Source organism: Silurus meridionalis, chromosome 8 (assembly GCF_014805685.1).
Source record: "Silurus meridionalis isolate SWU-2019-XX chromosome 8, ASM1480568v1, whole genome shotgun sequence".
In the NCBI taxonomy this organism is placed as follows: domain Eukaryota; kingdom Metazoa; phylum Chordata; class Actinopteri; order Siluriformes; family Siluridae; genus Silurus; species Silurus meridionalis.
This window is the reverse complement of record NC_060891.1, coordinates 27934535-27953567: the sequence shown is the minus strand read 5'-3', so window position 1 is coordinate 27953567 and position 19033 is coordinate 27934535. Positions and strand designations below refer to the sequence as shown.

Sequence of the window (19033 nt, the reverse complement as noted above, 5' to 3'; positions counted from 1 at the left end):
TGGCTGCTGCTCCTCTGGCTCCTCTCGTACCTGCACATGGGCTTGCCCTGCTTCCTCCTCGCACTCGTCTTCTGGATCTATAACAGGTTTGGAGGAGGACCATCGCTATCAACTCTTATTACCTGGTGGCAGCAAGGGAACTGAAAAACTCTCCTCCTTTGTTCAATAAACAGATTAAATCTTTCTTTCTTTCTAGTCTTGGAATAAAAAAAACCCTAAAATGAACACTATGTGGACAAAATTACAGAGACACCTGCCTTCATCTGCCTGGGCTTCTTCTCCAAACTGTTAGCACAAACAGTTAGTTGGAGGCACACAAGTGTATCTGACATCTTTGTATGCTGCAGCATGGAATTCTCCCTTCACTTGAGCTAGGAGACCCAAACCTGTTCCAGCATGACAATACCCCTGTGCACAAAGCCATCCATGAAGATCTGCTTTCCATGGGTTGGATATGGTGAAAGATCTCCTGCTTTAAAACTCCAACCCTAATAAACACCTTTAGGGATGAAAGTGATCACCGACTGCACCCCAGGAACCTCCTCACCTTCATCAGGTCCTGACTTCACCAACACATAAACGAATCTCCACAAAGTCTAGTAGAACATCTTTCATTTAAGAGTGGAACTTATTATATCAGCAAATGTGGAACAGGATGTTCAGCAATCTTATGGCCAGGTGTCCACAAACTTTTGGTCATGTTTGTTTGTGTGTAAAATTACTTCATTATTTTATTGCATTTTTTCAATTCCAAACATTTCTTTAACACCAACATCTTGACAAGAGAAACTGGTGTAAATGTAGTTAGAAATAGACAAAAATAAATGGAATCAGAAGTTCCTGTAAAAAAAAAAATATTTTACTCCTCACTCAAATTACATCAGAACAATAAAAAAATACACACAAAATAATTGTCTTTAGCTCCATTTATTGAGTTCAAAGAACTTGAAAGCCAGTTATACAAATTGTATGTGTTTTGGAATATTTTCCCTGACATCCAATTATAAATTAAGAAAAAAAAAAAATTGCAACAATCCAAGAACGAAAAAAAGAAACGGATTTTTGGTGACTGACAGCAGTGTCGGCCAATCAGATCACTCCTCCTGGTTACTCGCCCTCGTCAGCTCCGTTTTATTCTCTTGTAGAGACGCAATGTGGCCACTGGGGCGCCGTCACTACGTCTATCGCGCTTATGCTTTTATATATTTATATATAAAATACACATGTAATCGCCGTTAAAATCATCTACCTTAGTGCAAGAAAGCAAAAACACACCTAACTAAAAAAAAAGAAAAAAAGAATTTAACAGGAATTATGTTTTTACATCAATACTGCACTCAAGAAGGAGAGAAAGAAAGACTCCAAAATGCTCAGTGAACATCTTTAGATGATGATGATGAAGAGGAGGAGGAAAGAGCAGTGTGTGTATTTAAGTGCGAGTTTGTTTGTGAATCCTTCGTCCTAAATGAACCTGCCGTTCCTCATCATTCTGATCATGTTCTACAGATACGGTGCTGGTGTTTCGTCTGAAATGGTCACAGAGCGTGAGGGGGGAAAGAGAGAGCGAGAGAGAGAGAGATGGATAGATAGAGGCAGAGAAAGACAGTAAAAAAATGAGACGATACAAGAGAAATAGGAAGAGAATGAGAACGATAGAGACAAAGCGACAGACAGAGGGAGAGGACAGCAAGACAAACAAAGACAGGGACAGATAAACAGAGGAAAAGTGAGAGGAGAGACGATTAGAAAAACCCTTGAAAAAGAAAGGGAACGAGACGCAAACACAGCCGCTGTCGTTATGGCGTTTTCTGTTCACATACACACTGTTGCTTATTGGCTAAAATCGGTCACATGATCTGCAGGCGCTCACATGGTTTCTCGCTCTATCGCCTTGACGACGTGAACGGGAAACCGTTTCAGAAAAGTAGAGGGGGGAAAGAAAAAAAAAAAAAAAGAAAACAAAGGAGTATTATTCCCTTGTGTTGTTACCGCATATTGTTCTGCAATAGTCGTTCCCTTCCTCCTTCACGTCATCTTTCTCTCCATCTCATTCACTCGCTCAGCCTCTGATAAAAACATACAGAGCCCTGGAACGAGGTTACATTACGTCATACTGTAGTGTGTGTGTGTGCGCGTGTGCTGTACACCTTAGTGCGCTCGTTTCTGAGTAAAAACTGTGCGTGTGTGTGTGTGTGTGTGTGCTGATAAAGACTAACATTCAGCTTAAAGCCCTGGATTTAAAGTCTTGAACACCCTACATAGAAATAACATTGATTTTAATGTCAATACTGCGTCAGAGAAAGAGAGAGAGCTAAAGAGAGAGCGAGAGCGAGAGAGAGAGAGAAAGAGAGAAAGAGAAATCCTCCCTTCGCATCCATGTAATTATTAATATGAATATTATTTTAAAAAATAGCACTGAACAGGCAGAAACATACATAAAGCGCGTATCACCTGGTCACGGCAAAAAATTATGTACACCAACATTAAGAAAAAAGAGTGAGGGGGGAAAAGGGGAAAGAGGGAGAGGCAGATTGTGAATGGGTACCGCCTCAAGTACAGGGGTGGGGATGGCCGAGGGGGGCGGGGCTTTCTGGGTGGGCGGGGCAGGCCGTTCACCTCTTCTTCGGGGCCTGTGCCGTGCGGGGAGGCGTGACGGGGCGGCCCGAGTTTACTCCTCCGTACTGATACTTAGCCTTCTTCTCTGAGGGCTTCAGGATCTGAGAGAGAGAGAGAGACCAAAAAAGCAAGTTAGAGAGAGTTAACAGATAGGAAAAAAAAAAAGATGGAGCAACCATAAAACTGAGTGTGTGAGTGTGTGTGAGATGATCATGTTGTGTTACCTGAAAGGAGCACATGAGGGACTCATCGACGCTCATCATGCCCCCGGCGTTGTCGAACTCTCCGCAGTAATTGGGCGCTGAGAACAGAGTGACCAGCTGCCGCTTCGCAAAGAACTCGTACCCGTCCTCCACCACCTACACCCAACCCAGAGGAACCATCAGGACCATCACTATGAGACACTATAGAAAGCTCCTGCCTGAGCAGCTTCTGAACAACCAGGAGTTGAAATCCCAGGTGATGGTTTTTACCTGGTGTGCTCTGCAGATGAGATCCAGATCGTGGCGATTGAGGAATTTGCTGACCACGTCGGCGCCGAAGGTGAAGGACACGCCCCGATCGTTCTCTCCCCAACCCTGAACATCTTTATCAGGATCTGACCACAACAAATCACACAGCAAACCTACAGAGAGAGAGAGAGAGAGAGAGAGAGAGAGAGAGAGAGAGAGAGAGAGAGAGAGAGAGAGAGAGAGAGAGAGAGAGAGAGAGAGAGAGAGAGAGAGAGAGAGAGAGAGAGAGAGAGAGAACCTGGTACCTGGTGGTGGACTTTGAGACATTACTCCTCACATACACCCAACCACACACACCTGTATCGGGAACATCTGTGGGCCTCATGATCCTTCGAATCTGCTCCATGGACTGCAGGTCAGGTGAGAGACCTGACGAGGTGAAATAATTATTAACTAATTATCAGCTGAGGAACATTTAACCACACCTATAAAACACTGTACCTTCATCCTGACTGAATGGTTTGTCCTATTTATCTGAAATCCTGCATTTGTTCTGGGTCACTTTTGTTCTGGTCTGGTTCACCGTCTGGTACCTTTGAGGTAACTATTACTATCAGCTCTCGTCACAGTCATTTGTCCTTTACTATATCAGGAGAATGTGTGTGTTTCTGTCCACACAGGTGCTTGTTTACATTTATGGCATTTGGCAGAAGCTCTTCTTCAGAGGGACTAAAAACTGAGCACTTGCTCATCAGTGGCAGCAGAGACGTCTCGATACCAGAATGTCGGCTCGGGTACGATAAGAGAATATAATACCTCGGTATCGATACTAAACCCATACCATAAGTGACAAATAACAGCCTCAAAAGAGACGTGAAAGTTATTAAAAAACAATACATTGTTGAAGATGTGTATTTAAGTCTGGGGTCTACCTCCATGGCAGCAGAAAATCTTCTCATCAATGATGGCAGCGATGGGGAGGCAGTTAAAGCAGTCAGTGAAGGTCTTCCACAGCTTTATGTTGAACCTGCGCTTACCTGTAAAAACACACAACAGTTATAAGAGCAGCGGATGAAAAGGTACGTGTCCCTCACTTACCCGAGCCGGACTCACACTCGTCGTAGAAGCCGTAGATGCGGTTGATGGAGGCGCACTCGTGATTGCCCCTGAGCAAAAAGAAATTCTCTGGGTATTTGATCTTGTAGGCCAACAGGAGGCAGATGGTCTCGAGGGACTGCTTCCCTCGGTCCACATAATCACCCAGGAACAGATAGTTTGCCTCTGGGGGGAAACCACCGTACTCAAACAGCCGCAGCAGGTCGGTGTACTGACCGTGGATATCACCTGCAGGGGAACACGGCATAATGATTCAAATGTTCTCCAGAATCGCTTTTCAGTAAGACACCATGCATCTACATGAGAGGGGAAGCGGAAGATCAATGCTAAGTGCTAATAATATTCACTGAATGCAAAGAAAAAAAACCATTAAAAAAACTTCAAGTGAAAATTTTTAGAAGAACAAATGGACATTAGTGTCAAGATGATGGGATGAGGTTCAGGCAAAATTCTGAGAAGCAGCAGCAATAAAGCCAGTTTAATATTTGGCACATTATTAGAACTTCAGACCAGTGGGTGCTGCCGTCATGGAATGTGAGGTTTTTGTCAGTGCACTAAGTTTTTGCTGAACGTTCTGTTTGGTGGCTTTGGTCTGATTTGATTGCACCATTACAGTCGAGATGATTGGAAAGCGTGAGAGAAATATTTGGCCAAAATCCATTAAGGCAGAAACTTTTTTTTTGGAATACAGGAACCTTTTTTAACACTTCAGAGGTATTGACTACGTTTCCAAACTAGGCCCAAATTTGACCCGAAGGTGGCGCTAGAGTGTGGTCACCTAATTACAAACAGTGCTAAACTGTAAAGATTTGAACATCAAAACAAAACACCAGCAATGATGTCATACAGAAAGAGAACACAAGCAACAAGATCTTTTAAAAAACAAACAAAAAAATAAACTGTTACACCAGTTCTGGGTTTTGGTCAACATCAACAGAGTCGATGCTCACCTGCCCACCAGGCTGAAGATCAGGTTACCCGAGTAAATGGCAGCCTAATGATGCTTGGAAAAGATCAAGCGTGTTGATGAGGAAATGACACTCGCTGTGGGAGAGTGATAATAACGATGATGAGGAAAATAACCCTCGTCTAAAGACCGGCTCATTAATATGAATGTGGAACTGAACCTCACCCGAAGAGCAGGTCAACAACAATGGTGCAGAACTAACCCTTGCTCAATGACCAGGTCAGTACTATCATTGCCTACTAGGCCTACACACAAAGACTAGATGAACAACATTGATCACCTGGAGATGGTGTCCATCTCTGAGATCATCAACAAGTTCAAGTTTATTTCTGTAGCACTTTCACAATGGACTTTGTCTCAAAGCAGCTTTAGAGAACGTAAGAATGCAGGTGAACGATGTGTATTTATCCCTGATGAACAGCCATGAGCAGACTGTGGTGAAAGAAAAACTCCCTTAGATCTCTTAGACCTTGAGAGGAACCAGACTCAAAAGCAGAACCTCATCCTCATTTGGGTGACATCAAGAGTGTGATTATAGTCTTTAAACACTACAGAACACTGGAGAGAGAGAACTAACATTAACACTGGAGTGTGTGATTATCAGTGATGTTCTTTCTACAGTCAGATGACCAGAAGCTTTTGAGCAAGTCATAAAATAGCTCAACATCTGAGATCATCACAGATTCAACACCACCTTCTCCATGCCAGAACATTTAAACACTTAGAGGTCCAGTGTCCAAACTCTACATGAGGTGGAATCCAGTGTCAACAAACACCTCAACTCTTTCCCTCTCCCATCAGGTCAACACTGCTTCCAAGCTCCAGACACTCAACTCAAAATCAATATAAAAATGTCCTCTAGTATGAAATTAGCCTTTAAGAATGTTCTTAAAGAAACCTGAAAGTTCTCTAGTCTCAACAACATGAACAGTGGAGGTAGACTAGGTCTACAAAAAGTTATCCAGGGATCAAAACTGCTGATGTTGACCAGAATCAGGTCAGGTCTCTAACGAAAACAAAACAAAAAAAAAACGGTTTAATGCCAATGAATGTGGGCTGAAGATCAAATCAATGCTTGGAAACGAAATCTCACAGATCGGACCTGGAGCGTGCGTAGTCGATTGTGAGTAAGTGCTGATTGTAAAGCAGAGAGCTTGAGAGTGAAGAAGGAGCAGAAACGTGGCTTCTGGCAGCATTTCATCACGATTTTCTGCTAGTTTCAGTGCATATGCGATTCCAGATCCTCGACTCCCACAGTGCTGGTGCTCGCGCTCAACAGACTCTTTGTGAAAACTGAGAGAAGTGTAAATTCACCCTCATATTTCACTAAGTAGGTCAAACTGAGGAGAAACATCTTACAAAACCAGTAGAGGAACAAATGATATCATATTACTGTAACCAGCTGAACAATGAGGTGCTGAGAGCATGTAGTATGAAGTGTAGTTAAATAAACACCTCACCCATTGGAACAGTAAGAAATGGACATTCGATGACACCCAGATTAGGATGGGTTCCATTTTAAGTCTGGTTCCTCTCGGGGTTTCTTCCTCATGCCATCTCGTGGAGTTTTTGCTTCACCACAGTCTTCACAGTGTCCCTCATTAGGAATAAAATAATAACAGCATCTTTATTACCGATATACGTGTACTTGTGTACACTGCAACCAAACTGCTGTGTTTGCATCTCCCAGGTTGGATCAGAAGCACAAGGAAGCAGTTTGTACCCACTGGAGATGGGAGACTTGAGCAGCACAACCAGGAGTGTAAAGCTTTAATCACTGAACTACAGCAGAGTCAAATGTTAGATCACATTCAATAAGTTTGTCGAACGTCTCTGAACCCGGTCCTCCTAAAACCATCTCGGGTTTGCTTCCATCAAATCATGTGAACAAGTCACGTTACTTAGTCTTCCTTTGTTCATGAAATCAGATGAGTTTAATCAGATTACTGAAAATAATAAAAACACAGACTTTAGGGAAATGGAGATCCATAAGTGTTTGCAGCACAAGACGATGTGAGTGATCTTCCTGCAGGAGTTCCTTCATAAAGGAAGAAATGTATTTTCCGTTGCATGTATAAAATTGTGTAGGAATTCTGATAGGCTCAGTCCAGAGTGCAGACTCCGTGACTGGAGCAGGTCTGCAAACTCGCTATGAGCTTCCATGGAGCTTTTCTGAACACCTCATGTCTGGTGTATTATCAGGATTCCGCAGTAAGATGAAGAGTATTAAAGCCTAATGAAGGCACGTGTGAAAGTCATCTGGAGTCAGATCTTGAACCCCTCAGCATGATCATCCAGCCAGAGAGAATCCAGGCTAATGATGTCCTGCTCACACACCATACAGCACAAAATCACATCCAACTCCTTCATCACTGACAAACAAAGACCAAAGACACCAAGTGTCACTGTGTGTGTGTGTGTGTGTGTGTGTGTGCCTAGGAGGATATTAACACAGGCAAGGCTTCTTCCAAGGCTCCTGTCCTCATTAGACTCACATTTATAACTTGCTCCACTTACACACACACACACACACACACACACACACACACACACACACACACACACACACACACTACAGGAAATGAGTTAGTGTGTAATAATATTGGTTGTGTAAATGCGTGTAACAGTAGTGCATATTGTGTAAATGTGTGTGTGTGTGTGTATCAGTATTGTGTAAATAAGCAGGACCTCTGTGTGGGATTGCAGTTCTTTGAGTATGAGTATGACTGTTTGTTGTGTACGAGTTTGTGTAGGAGAGAAAGAAAGAGTGTGAGTGTGTGTGAGTGTAAGTGTGTGTGTATACACAAGTGTATGCTTTTCAAGTAGCCCACTGATGAAACACTTACAAGTGGGAAGATAAACTATTTCTGTATGCTGACCAGGAGGAGTGCAAGTCTGATCTCTCTCTCTCTCTCTCTGTGTGTGTGTGTGTGTGTGTGTGAGTGTGTCCATGTGTAATGAAAGTAAATGAAATGAAAGAAATCCAATGAGAACATGAAGGCAAAAGAAGGACAGAGTCAAAAGACCAGTAAAAAGTGAGGGAGAAAGAAAGAAAAAATATAACATAAAAAAACTGAATACACTTATACACCAATTCACTCTCAGTCTCTCTCACCTTGTTTTTCACTTCATTTTCTTTTATCCCTTCATCCTTGTTGTCTTTCTTTTACACCAACTTTAACCTTTTTCCTGCCTAACTTTTTTCATTTGTTCCTCTTCCCCCCATCCTCTTCCTTCCCCTCGTCTTTTCCTCTTTCATTCCATGCCCTTCTCCAGTCACATGATTATTTTCCGATGTAAAGTTCATGATAAACGTCTGACTTTAATAGATGTACCTTCACCTTTTCCCCCTCAAGTGTTCTTTTTCAATCAGAGCACCAAACACCAGCACATCATCAAACACCACACCATCAAACACCAGCACACCATCAAACACCACACACCACCAAACACCAGCACACCATCAAACACCACACCATCAAACACCACCAAACACCAGCACACCATCAAACACCACACACCACCAAACACCAGCACATCATCAAACACCACACCATCAAACACCACACCATCAAACACACACCATCAAACACCACACCATCAAACACCACCATCAAACACCAGCACACCATCAAACACCAGCACACCATCAAACACCACACCATCAAACACCACACCATCAAACACCACACCATCAAACACCAGCACACCATCAAACACCACACACCACCAAACACCAGCACACCATCAAACACCACACACCACCAAACACCAGCACACCATCAAACACCAGCACACCATCAAACACCACCACCTCACTACCATCTCATCATCAAACACCACTACCACACCTCCACCACCACCTCAATATTAAACACCACACCATCAAACACCACACACCACCAAACACCAGCACACCATCAAACACCACACTACACACCTCCACCACCACCTCAATATTAAACACCACACCAAAACAACACTATACCATCAAATACCACCTCCACACCATCAAACACCTTCACACCATCAAACACCTCCACACCTCACTATCAACCACCACAACTCCACACCATCACCTCACCATCAAACAGCACACCACACCACCACACCACCACCCCACCAAAACAACTCCAAACACATCACCACCACAACATCGAACACCACATTTTCTTAATCTTAACTAAATTGTGCACATTTTCCTGCTCTGCATGACCCTGACAGATGGTGAGAGAAAGAGAGGATGAGAGAGAGGGGATGAGGAGGTGGATGAGAGAGAGAGAGGGGAGAGAGGGACAGAGAGGGAGAGAGAGGGGGAGAGAGGATGAGGAGGTGAATGAGAGGGAGAGAGAGGATGAAAGAGTGAGGGAGAGAGGATGAGAGAGAGAGGATGAAAGAGTGAGGGAGAGGATGAGGAGGTGGATGAGAGGGAGAGAGGATGAGGAGGTGGATGAGAGAGAGAGAGAGAGAGAGAGAGAGAGAGAGAGAGAGAGAGAGAGAGGAGAGAGAGAGAGAGGAGGTGGATGAGAGGAGAGAGAGAGAGGACGAGGAGGTGTATGAGAGGAGAGAGAGGACGAGGAGGTGTATGAGAGGAGAGAGAGAATGAGGAGGTGGGTGAGAGAGAGAGAGAGGATGAGGAGGTGGATGAGAGAGAGAGAGGATGAGGAGGTGGGTGAGAGAGAGAGACAGAGAGAGAGAGAGAGAGAGAGGATGAGGAGGTGGATGAGGAGAGAGAGAGGATGAGGAGGTGAGAGAGAGAGGAGGTGGATGAGAGAGAGAGAGAGAGAGAGAGAGAGAGAGGATGAGGAGGTGAGAGAGAGAGAGAGAGAGAGAGAGAGAGAGAGAGAGAGAGAGAGAGAGAGAGGACGAGGAGGTGGATGAGAGGGAGAGAGGACGAGGAGGTGTATGAGAGGGAGAGAGGACGAGGAGGTGTATGAGAGGAGAGAGAGGACGAGGAGGTGTATGAGAGGAGAGAGAGAATGAGGAGGTGGGTGAGAGAGAGAGAGAGAGAGAGAGGATGAGGAGGTGGATGAGAGGGAGAGAGGATGAGGAGGTGGAGAGAGAGAGAGACAGAGAGAGAGAAAGAGTGAGAGAGAGAGGATGAGGAGGTGGATGAGAGGGAGAGAGAGAGGATGAGGAGGTGAATGGGAGAGAGAGGATGAGGAGGTGGATGAGAGAGAGAGAGAGAGAGAGAGAGAGAGAGAGAGAGAGAGAGAGAGAGAGAGAGGATGAGGAGGTGGATGAGAGGGAGAGAGGATGAGGAGGTGGATGAGAGAGAGAGAGGATGAGGAGGTGAATGGGAGAGAGAGGAGAGAGAGGATGAGGAGGTGGATGAGAGAGAGAGAGAGAGGATGAGGAGGTGAATGGGAGAGGATGAGGAGGTGAATGGGAGAGAGAGAGAGAGAGAGAGAGAGAGAGAGGATGAGGAGGTGAATGGGAGAGAGAGAGGAGAGAGGATGAGGAGGTGGATGAGAGAGAGAGAGAGAGAGAGAGAGAGAGGATGAGGAGGTGAATGGGAGAGAGAGAGGAGAGAGGATGAGGAGGTGGATGAGAGAGAGAGAGAGAGAGAGGATGAGGAGGTGAATGGGAGAGAGAGAGAGAGAGGATGAGGAGGTGAATGGGAGGAGAGGGAGAGAGAGGATGAGGAGGTGGATGAGAGAGAGAGAGAGGATGAGGAGGTGAATGGGAGGGAGAGGGAGAGGCGTACCACAGATTTTGAGAGGAGCCTCGAGCTCCAGCAGGATGGGTTGACTGAGGAAGATCTCTCTGGATTTAATGCACAGACCTCGAACTTCAGCCTCCGTCATCTGGACAATCTTCCCAGGACGACATCCTCTCACTGTGGAGGGAGAGAGAGAGAGAGAGAGAGAGAGAGAGAGAGAGAGAGCGCAAAAAGAAAAAAAAAGAAAGAACACAGGCCCATCATCATCATCACTATAAAAGTTGATCATCAGTGTGATGCGCGAGAACATTCTGGATTCTGATTGGCCAGAAGTCGTTGATTCGTTTCCTGTAACACGTGTTTACGCGCACGCGCTCCTTCTACACATCAGCATTTCTATAGTAACACCATTAACACTGTACACAAGACCCACAGTTTCTCCTGAGATTACTTATTTACAGTCTCCAGTGTCAGAGGGGAGAAACTTCTCTCTCTCTCTCTCTCTCTCTCTCTCTCTCTCACACACACACACACACACACACACACACACACACACACACACACACACACGTCAGTAAGTGATGAAACCTGGCTGGTTTGCTCTGCCCCCGTGCTGCATTCACCTGCGCTCCGATTTCGTGTTGCGTCGAGTTACCAAGTATCAGACCTTCACTCTTACAGATAGAGATCATGACTCATCGCATCATAACGTGCACAAACGAACCCGAGCTTCATACAAAAAAATAAAACCAATACAATCTATTTAAAGCTGAAAAAAAGAAGATTTAATGACAAGAAAAACACACCGCGTACTGAAGGGCGCATCCAAACCCCCCCGCCGTCACCTGGTCAATTACATTAACATAAATGATCCATTCGTGACAATTACAATATTTTATCGATTTTTATCAACCGGTTTTAAAATAAAATACGACTTTAGTCTGAATTTCAGAGCGCGGTTGCTAAGCTAACGAACGTTTCTGTTTGTAAACATTAGCCGGCTACGCAAGCTAGCGGAACTGACTAGCCGCCAGCACGACGCGCGTTCACGCGAACTTAAACGCTGCTATTCTGCAAAAAAAACAGACAAATATAGGTAATAAAATGAATTAAGAGCTAGAAAAAAACCGAATCAGTCAGCAGCACGAGCATTTACCTTCCAACAGCCGAGAGATGAGGCTGTCGACGTTTAGTTCACCCTCCGCCATCTTCTCAAGTGAACTTCAGCGCCGCAATGCGTTACTGACCGCTAGTGGGCGCTTGTAGTGCAAGATTGATCTCTTATTTTCTCACTGACCGCTAGATGGCGGTCATAGTGCAGGATTTTCTCTGATTCAGTCGCTGACCGCTAGAGGGCGCCAAATGTGCAGCGTTTATCTTTTAAAGGTTTCAATGCTGCTTTACTGGATGATAAATATGGACAGTCGTATTGCCAAAGCAATACTATAATAACAATATAATAAAAACAATAGCGTTAAAAAACCAAATAGTTAAAGTAGTTTTAATTAAAAAAGGAAAGTAAATGTATATACGTGTGTGTGTGTGTGTGTGTGTGTGTGTGTGTGTGTCAGTGTTGCATACACCACTTCAGTTTGCCTACCAGCCTGGCACTGGAGTCCTTAATATGGCTTTTGCACACCTGTAAAAGGCTGGGAGCACAGTAAGAGTCATGTTTTTTGACTTCTCTGTTGTTTCAAACATCACCCAACCTGCACTTCTGAGAGATAATCTGATGTACATGAGAGTGGACCATCAACTATCTACCTGGATATTACATTACCTCACAAACCGACCACAGAATGTGAAGCCTCATGAATGTGAGTCTGACATGGTTGTCTGTAACAGTCCTGGCTCCGTTCTTCTTCACCAGACTTCATGTTCAGCTCAGCAACCTGTCACCTGCAGAAGTTCTCTGATGACTCCGCCAAAGGGAGCATTCGGAATACCAAAGAACTGGTGGTGGATTTCTGCAGGCACAAACAAACTTTACTATCAGCAGTGAACATTCAGGAACTTTAAGAGAGTGGACTCTTATAAATACTTGAGTGTTCATCTGAAAAGCAAACTGGACTTCAAAGATAATACTGAAGCAATGAATATTTAAAAAGGACAGAGAATACTCTTTCTGCTGAGGAGACTAAGGTCTTTTGGAGTGCAGGGAGAGCTACAAAATAAATTTTTGACTCTGTGGTGGACTGAGCCATCTTCTATGGAGTGGTCTGCTGGTGCAGCATCATCTCTACTGCAGACAGGAAGAGATAGACAAGCTGATCAGGAAATCCAGCTCAGTCCTCTGGATTCCCCGGGACACTGTACAGGAGGTAGGAGAAGGAGGATGGTAGCTAAACTATCATCATTACTGCAGAACATCTCTCACCCCCTAAATGAAACAGTTTCATCTCTGAACAGCTCCTTCAGTGTCAGACTGTTACATTCTAAGTGTCTGAGAGAGAAATACAGACTTTTCTCCCTACTACTATTAGACTTTACAATCAGAGCTGCTCCCAGTGAACCAGTCACCAAAATACACACTGCAATTACTGTTTATTTAAACTGTGCAATTGCAATAACAACATGTTAAACTGTGCAATAACACCATGTTAAACTGTGCTATAACACCATGTTACACTGTGCTATAACACCATGTTAAACTGTGCTATAACACCATGTTACACTGTGCAATAACACCATGTTAAACTGTGCTATAACACCATGTTACACTGTGCTATAACACCATGTTAAACTGTGCTATAACACCATGTTACACTGTGCAATAACACCATGTTACACTGTGCTATAACACCATGTTACACTGTGCTATAACACCATGTGAAACTGTGCTATAACACCATGTGAAACTGTGCTATAACACCATGTTACACTGTGCTATAACACCATTTTACACTGTGCTATAACACCATGTTACACTGTGCTATAACACCATTTTACACTGTGCTATAACACCATGTTACACTGTGCTATAACACCATGTGAAACTGCTGTGCAATAACACCATGTTAAACTGTGCAATAACACCATGTTAAACTGTGCTATAACACCATGTTACACTGTGCAATAACACCATGTTAAACTGTGCTATAACACCATGTTACACTGTGCTATAACACCATGTTACACTGTGCAATAACACCATGTTAAACTGTGCTATAACACCATGTTACACTGTGCAATAACACCATGTTAAACTGTGCTATAACACCATGTTACACTGTACAATAACACCATGTTACACTGTGCTATAACACCATGTTACACTGTCCTATAACACCATGTGAAACTGTGCTATAACACCATGTGAAACTGTGCTATAACACCATGTTACACTGTGCTATAACACCATGTGAAACTGTGCTATAACACCATGTTACACCGTGCTATAACACCATGTGAAACTGTGCTATAACACCATGTTAAACTGCTGTGCAATAACACTATGTTACACTGTGCTATAACACCATGTGAAACTGTGCTATAACACCATGTGAAACTGTGCTATAACACCATGTTACACCGTGCTATAACACCATGTGAAACTGTGCTATAACACCATGTTACACTGTGCTATAACACCATGTTACACTGTGCTATAACACCATGTTACACCGTGCTATAACACCATGTGAAACTGTGCTATAACACCATGTTACACTGTGCTATAACACCATGTTACACTGTGCAATAACACCATGTTAAACTGTGCTATAACACCATGTGAAACTGTGCAATAACATCATTTTACACTGTGCTATAACACTATGTGAAACTGTGCTATAACACCATGTTACACTGTGCTATAACACCATTTTACACTGTGCTATAACACCATGTTACACTGTGCTTTAACACCATGTTACACTGTGCTATAACCCCATGTTAAACTGTGCTATAACACCATGTGACACTGTGCTATAACACTATGTTACACTGTGCTATAACACCATGTTACACTGTGCTATAACCAGTGTTGGGGGGTAACGCGGTACAAGTAATGTGCGCTACGTAATAATATTACTTTTCTGGAGTAACGAGTAAAGTAGCGCGTTACTTTATAAATTTACACATTAATATCTAAGTTACTTTTTTAAAAAAGTAATGCGAGTGACTTTTCAGTAAAATTATTTTGCATAAAAAAATAAATGAATTAAAATGAACGTAGTCACGTAGAATCGTGCACTCATACGTGCGAGCCGCAGGAACAGAAGCTGGTCAGAAGCGGAGTTGGCAAACCAAAGAATTACATTACTGTGATGGAAGTTTTCTCATTATTTTGAAATAGTGGAGGAAAAGGAGAAAGGAATAATGGTTAAGTGTAGATTATGTGTTGGTGAAAAGCTCCTGTCAACTGCAAAAAACACGATGTTTCCACCACCATGCTTCACAGTAGGTATGGTGTTCTTTGGATGCAACTCAGCATTCTTTCTCCTCCAAACACGACAAGTTGAGTTATTACCAAGAAGTTTTATTTTGGTTTTATCTGACCATATGACATTCTCCCAATCATCTTCTGGATCATCCAAATGCTCTCTAGCAAACTTCAGACGGGTCCGGACATGTCCTGGCTTAAGCAGGGGGACACGTCTGGCACTGCAGGATTTGAGTTCCTGGCGGTGTAGTGTGTTACTGATGGTAGCCTTAGTTACTTTGGTCCCAGCTCTCTGCAGGTCATTCACCAGATCCCCCTGTGTGGTTCTGGGATTTTTGCTCACCGTTCTTGTGATCATTTTGACCCAATGGGGTGAGATCTTGCGTGGAGCCCCAGATCGAGGAAGATTATCAGTGGTCTTGTATGTCTTCCATTTTCTACAGTTCTACAGCTCCCACAGTTGATTTCTTCACACCAAGCTGCTTACCTATTGCAGATTCAGTCTTCCAGCCTGGTGCAGGTCTACAGTTTTGTTTCTGGTGTCCTTTGACAGCTCTTTGGTCTTGGCCATAGTGGAGTTTGGAGTCTGACTGTTTGAGGTTGTGGACAGGTGTCTATTATACTGATAACGAGTTCAAACAGGTGCCATTAATACAGATAACAAGTGGAGGACAGAGGAGCCTCTTAAAGAAGAAGTTACAGGTCTGTGGGAGACAGGAATCTTCCTTTTTTGTAGGTGACCAAATAAAAATCATATTTTTCTCATTTTGTCTCTTATAGTTAAAGTGTACCTATGATGAAAATTACAGGCCTCTCTCATCTTTTTTAAGTGGAAGAACTTGCACAAGTGGTGGCTGACTAAATACTTTTTTGCCCTACTGTACACACCCACCCACACACACATGCAAGTGTGCATGTACACACACAATGCAAACAAAATGCACACACTCTCTTTACAAATGTGAATAACGGGATGGACTCAGTTTACCACATGCATCACTGCAGTTTTTACGTTACACACTGCACCATTTATACTGTACATTCTACAATTTTATTATTGCATTTGCACTTATTGTAATTTTGTAAATAGACAGCATCGGATGGTGGTCTGTAGGATGGTTTTGAAGATGAAGAAGAAGAGGAGGAACGTGAGGACCGAAATAAGAATAAGATGGAGGAAACTAAAGGAGGAAGACTGTAGTGTGAGGTTCAGGGAAGAGGTCAGACAGGGGCTCGGTGGTGGTGAAGAGGTGCTGGATGATTGTGGAACTACTGCAGGAGTGATGAGAGAGACAGTTAGAAAGGTACCTGGTGTGACATCAGGAAATAGAAAGGAAGACAAAGAGACGTGGTGGTGGAATGAGGAAGTGCAGGAGAGCATAAGGAGAAAGAGGTTGAAGAAACAGAATTGGGATTGACAGAGTGATGAGAAAAGTAGGCAGGAGTACAAGGAGATGCAGCAGCAGGTAAAGAGGGATGTGGTGAAGGAGAAGGAAAAGGCATATGAGGAGCTGTAGGAGAAGTTGGACACTAAGGAAGGAGAAAAGGATTTGTAGCGATTGGCCAGGCAGAGGAGCCGAGCTGGGAAGGATGTGCTGCAAGTTAGAGCAATAAAGGATGGAGATGGAAATGTGTTGACTAGTGAGGAGAGTGTGTTGAGAAGATGGAGGAGTATTTTGAGCAGCTAATGAATCAGGAAAATGTGTCAGAGAGAGAGAGAGAGAGAGAGAGAGAGAGAGAGAGAGAGAGAGAGAGAAGGAGAGAGAGAAGGTTGGATGGTGTGGAGTTGTGAAGCAGGAAGTGGATAGGATTAGTAAGGAGGAAGTGAGAGCAGCGATTAAGAGGATGAAGAGTGGAAAGTTGGTTGGACCAGATGACATTCCGGTAGAAGCGTGGAGATGTTTAGGAGAGATGTTTAGCAGTGTAGTTTTTTACCCAGATTGTTCAACAAGTTTCTGGAAGGTGAGAAGATGCCTGAGGAATGGAGAAGGAGTGTGCTGGTACTGATCTTTAAGCATAAAGGAGATGTGCAGACCTGCAGTAACTACAGGGGAATTAAGTTGATCAGTTACACCATGAAGTTATGGGAAAGAGTAGTGGAAGCCAGGCTGAGAGAAGAGGTGACCATCTGTGAGCAACAGTATGATTTCATGCCGAGGAAGAGCACCAGAGACGCCTTATTTGCTTTGAGAATGTTGATGGAGAAGTATAGAGAAGGTCAGAAGGAGCTGCATTGTGTATTGGATACACAGGGTAAGAAGGTCACTGTATGGTGCAACAGACTGTTTCTTGTACATATGGCAATTGATGATGTTAAAGTGAAATGTCTGTAAACTGATGCAATCTGGTGCTGAACTAAACCAGATTTATATATATTGCTTTTACAAAAAAAGCTCTTTATGTAAAAAAGCATCAAATTCATTTTCTGAAATAAATATTTAATATTTAGTGGCCTTCAACAAAAGAGCTGTAATGGCTACACACGGTGTACCTGATTATAATTTAAAAAGGAACATTACAAATAAAATACCTAAATAAGGCTGAAAGATGCATATCTTTAAATTAAATAAAAAAAGTAGAATAACTTTAAATTATGAAACTGTTTTGCAGAAATTATGAAATAATGTTTTGCAGAAAATTAAAACGAAAGTAGAAGAAATAAATAAAAAAATATATATTTGTGTGAGTAAACAATAAAACTAATTTATAATTTTTTTTAATGCAATTAATAATGCAATTATTTTAATTCTTGTAATGAAAAAATGAAATAATTCTTTGAAATATAAATGGAAAAAATAAATAATTTCAGTGCATTTCTTGGGCAACAACAATCTATGTTTGTGTTGAATTTATTATTATAGTTTTCCTGTATTCTATATGATGTGTGAGAGAATAAAATGTAATGTAAATTCTTAAGAATAATATATCAGAGACAAAAAAGACCACACATTATAACAATCATTACCCATTAATACACAAATACACAAGAAAATAATGTATTTATTACGTAATGAAATTTACATTACTGCTTTATCACTGACTGTCCTCACAATAAATCACAATTACACTGTATTAATTAGTAGCACTACTCTTATTCCAGTCTATTATTCCGCTAAGTGAATGTTACTGTAACTTATTTATATTGCAATAGTGTTATTGATCTCAAAGTGAATTCTACCGACATCTGCTGGTCAAAGTACAAAATGACAGCAAATCTCAGGTTTCTGATTTGGTTCTCTGAAGCTCTTTTCTCCAGGCCACTGTGCATTTGATTTCTCTCTCTCGGTCATTAATACACTTTAAAGACACAGAAATACTGAACTACCTTCTGCTGCTGTGTTCTGTGCTGGGAATGAGAATAGTTTCTCTGGTTTGAGAATGTGGATGGAAATAATTAAACACACAAAGAGAACTTCGGCAGCTCGCTTTAATCAACAACAAATCATGTTTTCATTAATGTAGTTTTAACCCACATGTTTTTTTGTTATTTTTGTCAGATTGTATTTCTAATGAACTCCAATTGTGTATATTAAACGTCATTCTTGTAACCTGTAAAGCTTATCTTCACAGCTCTGACTTTGTCTCTATAATCTCTCTTACAGAGATTGGTGCAGGACACACCGAGACAGACGATGACTCCGCCCACCAGACTTCCAAGCAGGCCAGACAATAAAAATATCCACACCTTCAGTGAGCTGTTTTGCTGGATTGGAGATGGAAGAGGCAGTGTAGGATCCACAGGCTCAGGGTTAAAACTGTTTACTTCGGTGAAAATGTAGGGATTTTCCTGAGAGAGAGAGAGAGAGAGAGAGAGAGAGAGAGAGAGTGAGAGGGAG

The 19033-nt window shown here is 42.7% G+C and overlaps 2 protein-coding genes across 3 annotated transcripts in view; both read right to left on the bottom strand.

Annotated features, from left to right (window-relative positions):
• Positions 1–911: 911 nt before the first annotated feature.
• Positions 912–12082, bottom strand: ppp1cb (protein phosphatase 1, catalytic subunit, beta isozyme). Its single transcript, XM_046855852.1, has 8 exons — positions 11970–12082; positions 10859–10990; positions 4182–4412; positions 4001–4105; positions 3426–3497; positions 3090–3241; positions 2841–2975; positions 912–2717 (listed from the first exon to the last, which is right to left on the bottom strand). Exons 1-8 carry the CDS (start codon positions 12019–12021, stop codon positions 2613–2615), a joined length of 984 nt encoding a protein of 327 aa, XP_046711808.1. The 5' UTR covers positions 12022–12082; the 3' UTR covers positions 912–2612.
• Positions 12083–18610: 6528 nt separating this feature from the next.
• The window catches only part of plb1 (phospholipase B1), a 45177-nt gene continuing 44754 nt past the window's right edge, over positions 18611–19033 (bottom strand). For both annotated transcript variants that reach the window (XM_046856700.1, XM_046856699.1), the window contains exon 42: positions 18611–18984. In XM_046856700.1, coding sequence (XP_046712656.1) covers positions 18727–18984 — 258 coding nt within the window. In that variant the 3' untranslated portion in view covers positions 18611–18726. The remainder of the gene's footprint in view (positions 18985–19033) is intronic.

Bases quoted from the DNA above. Each gene is read 5' to 3' on its own strand.
- ppp1cb (XM_046855852.1), bottom strand. From the start codon at position 12,021: ATGGCGGAGGGTGAACTAAACGTCGACAGCCTCATCTCTCGGCTGTTG. The intron at 4,413-10,858 runs GTACGCCTCTCC...GTTCCCCTGCAG, and splicing joins GGCTCCTCTCAAAATCTGTG to GTGATATCCACGGTCAGTAC. The intron at 3,242-3,425 runs GTGTGTGTGGTT...CTCTCTCTGTAG, and splicing joins CACAGATGTTCCCGATACAG to GTTTGCTGTGTGATTTGTTG.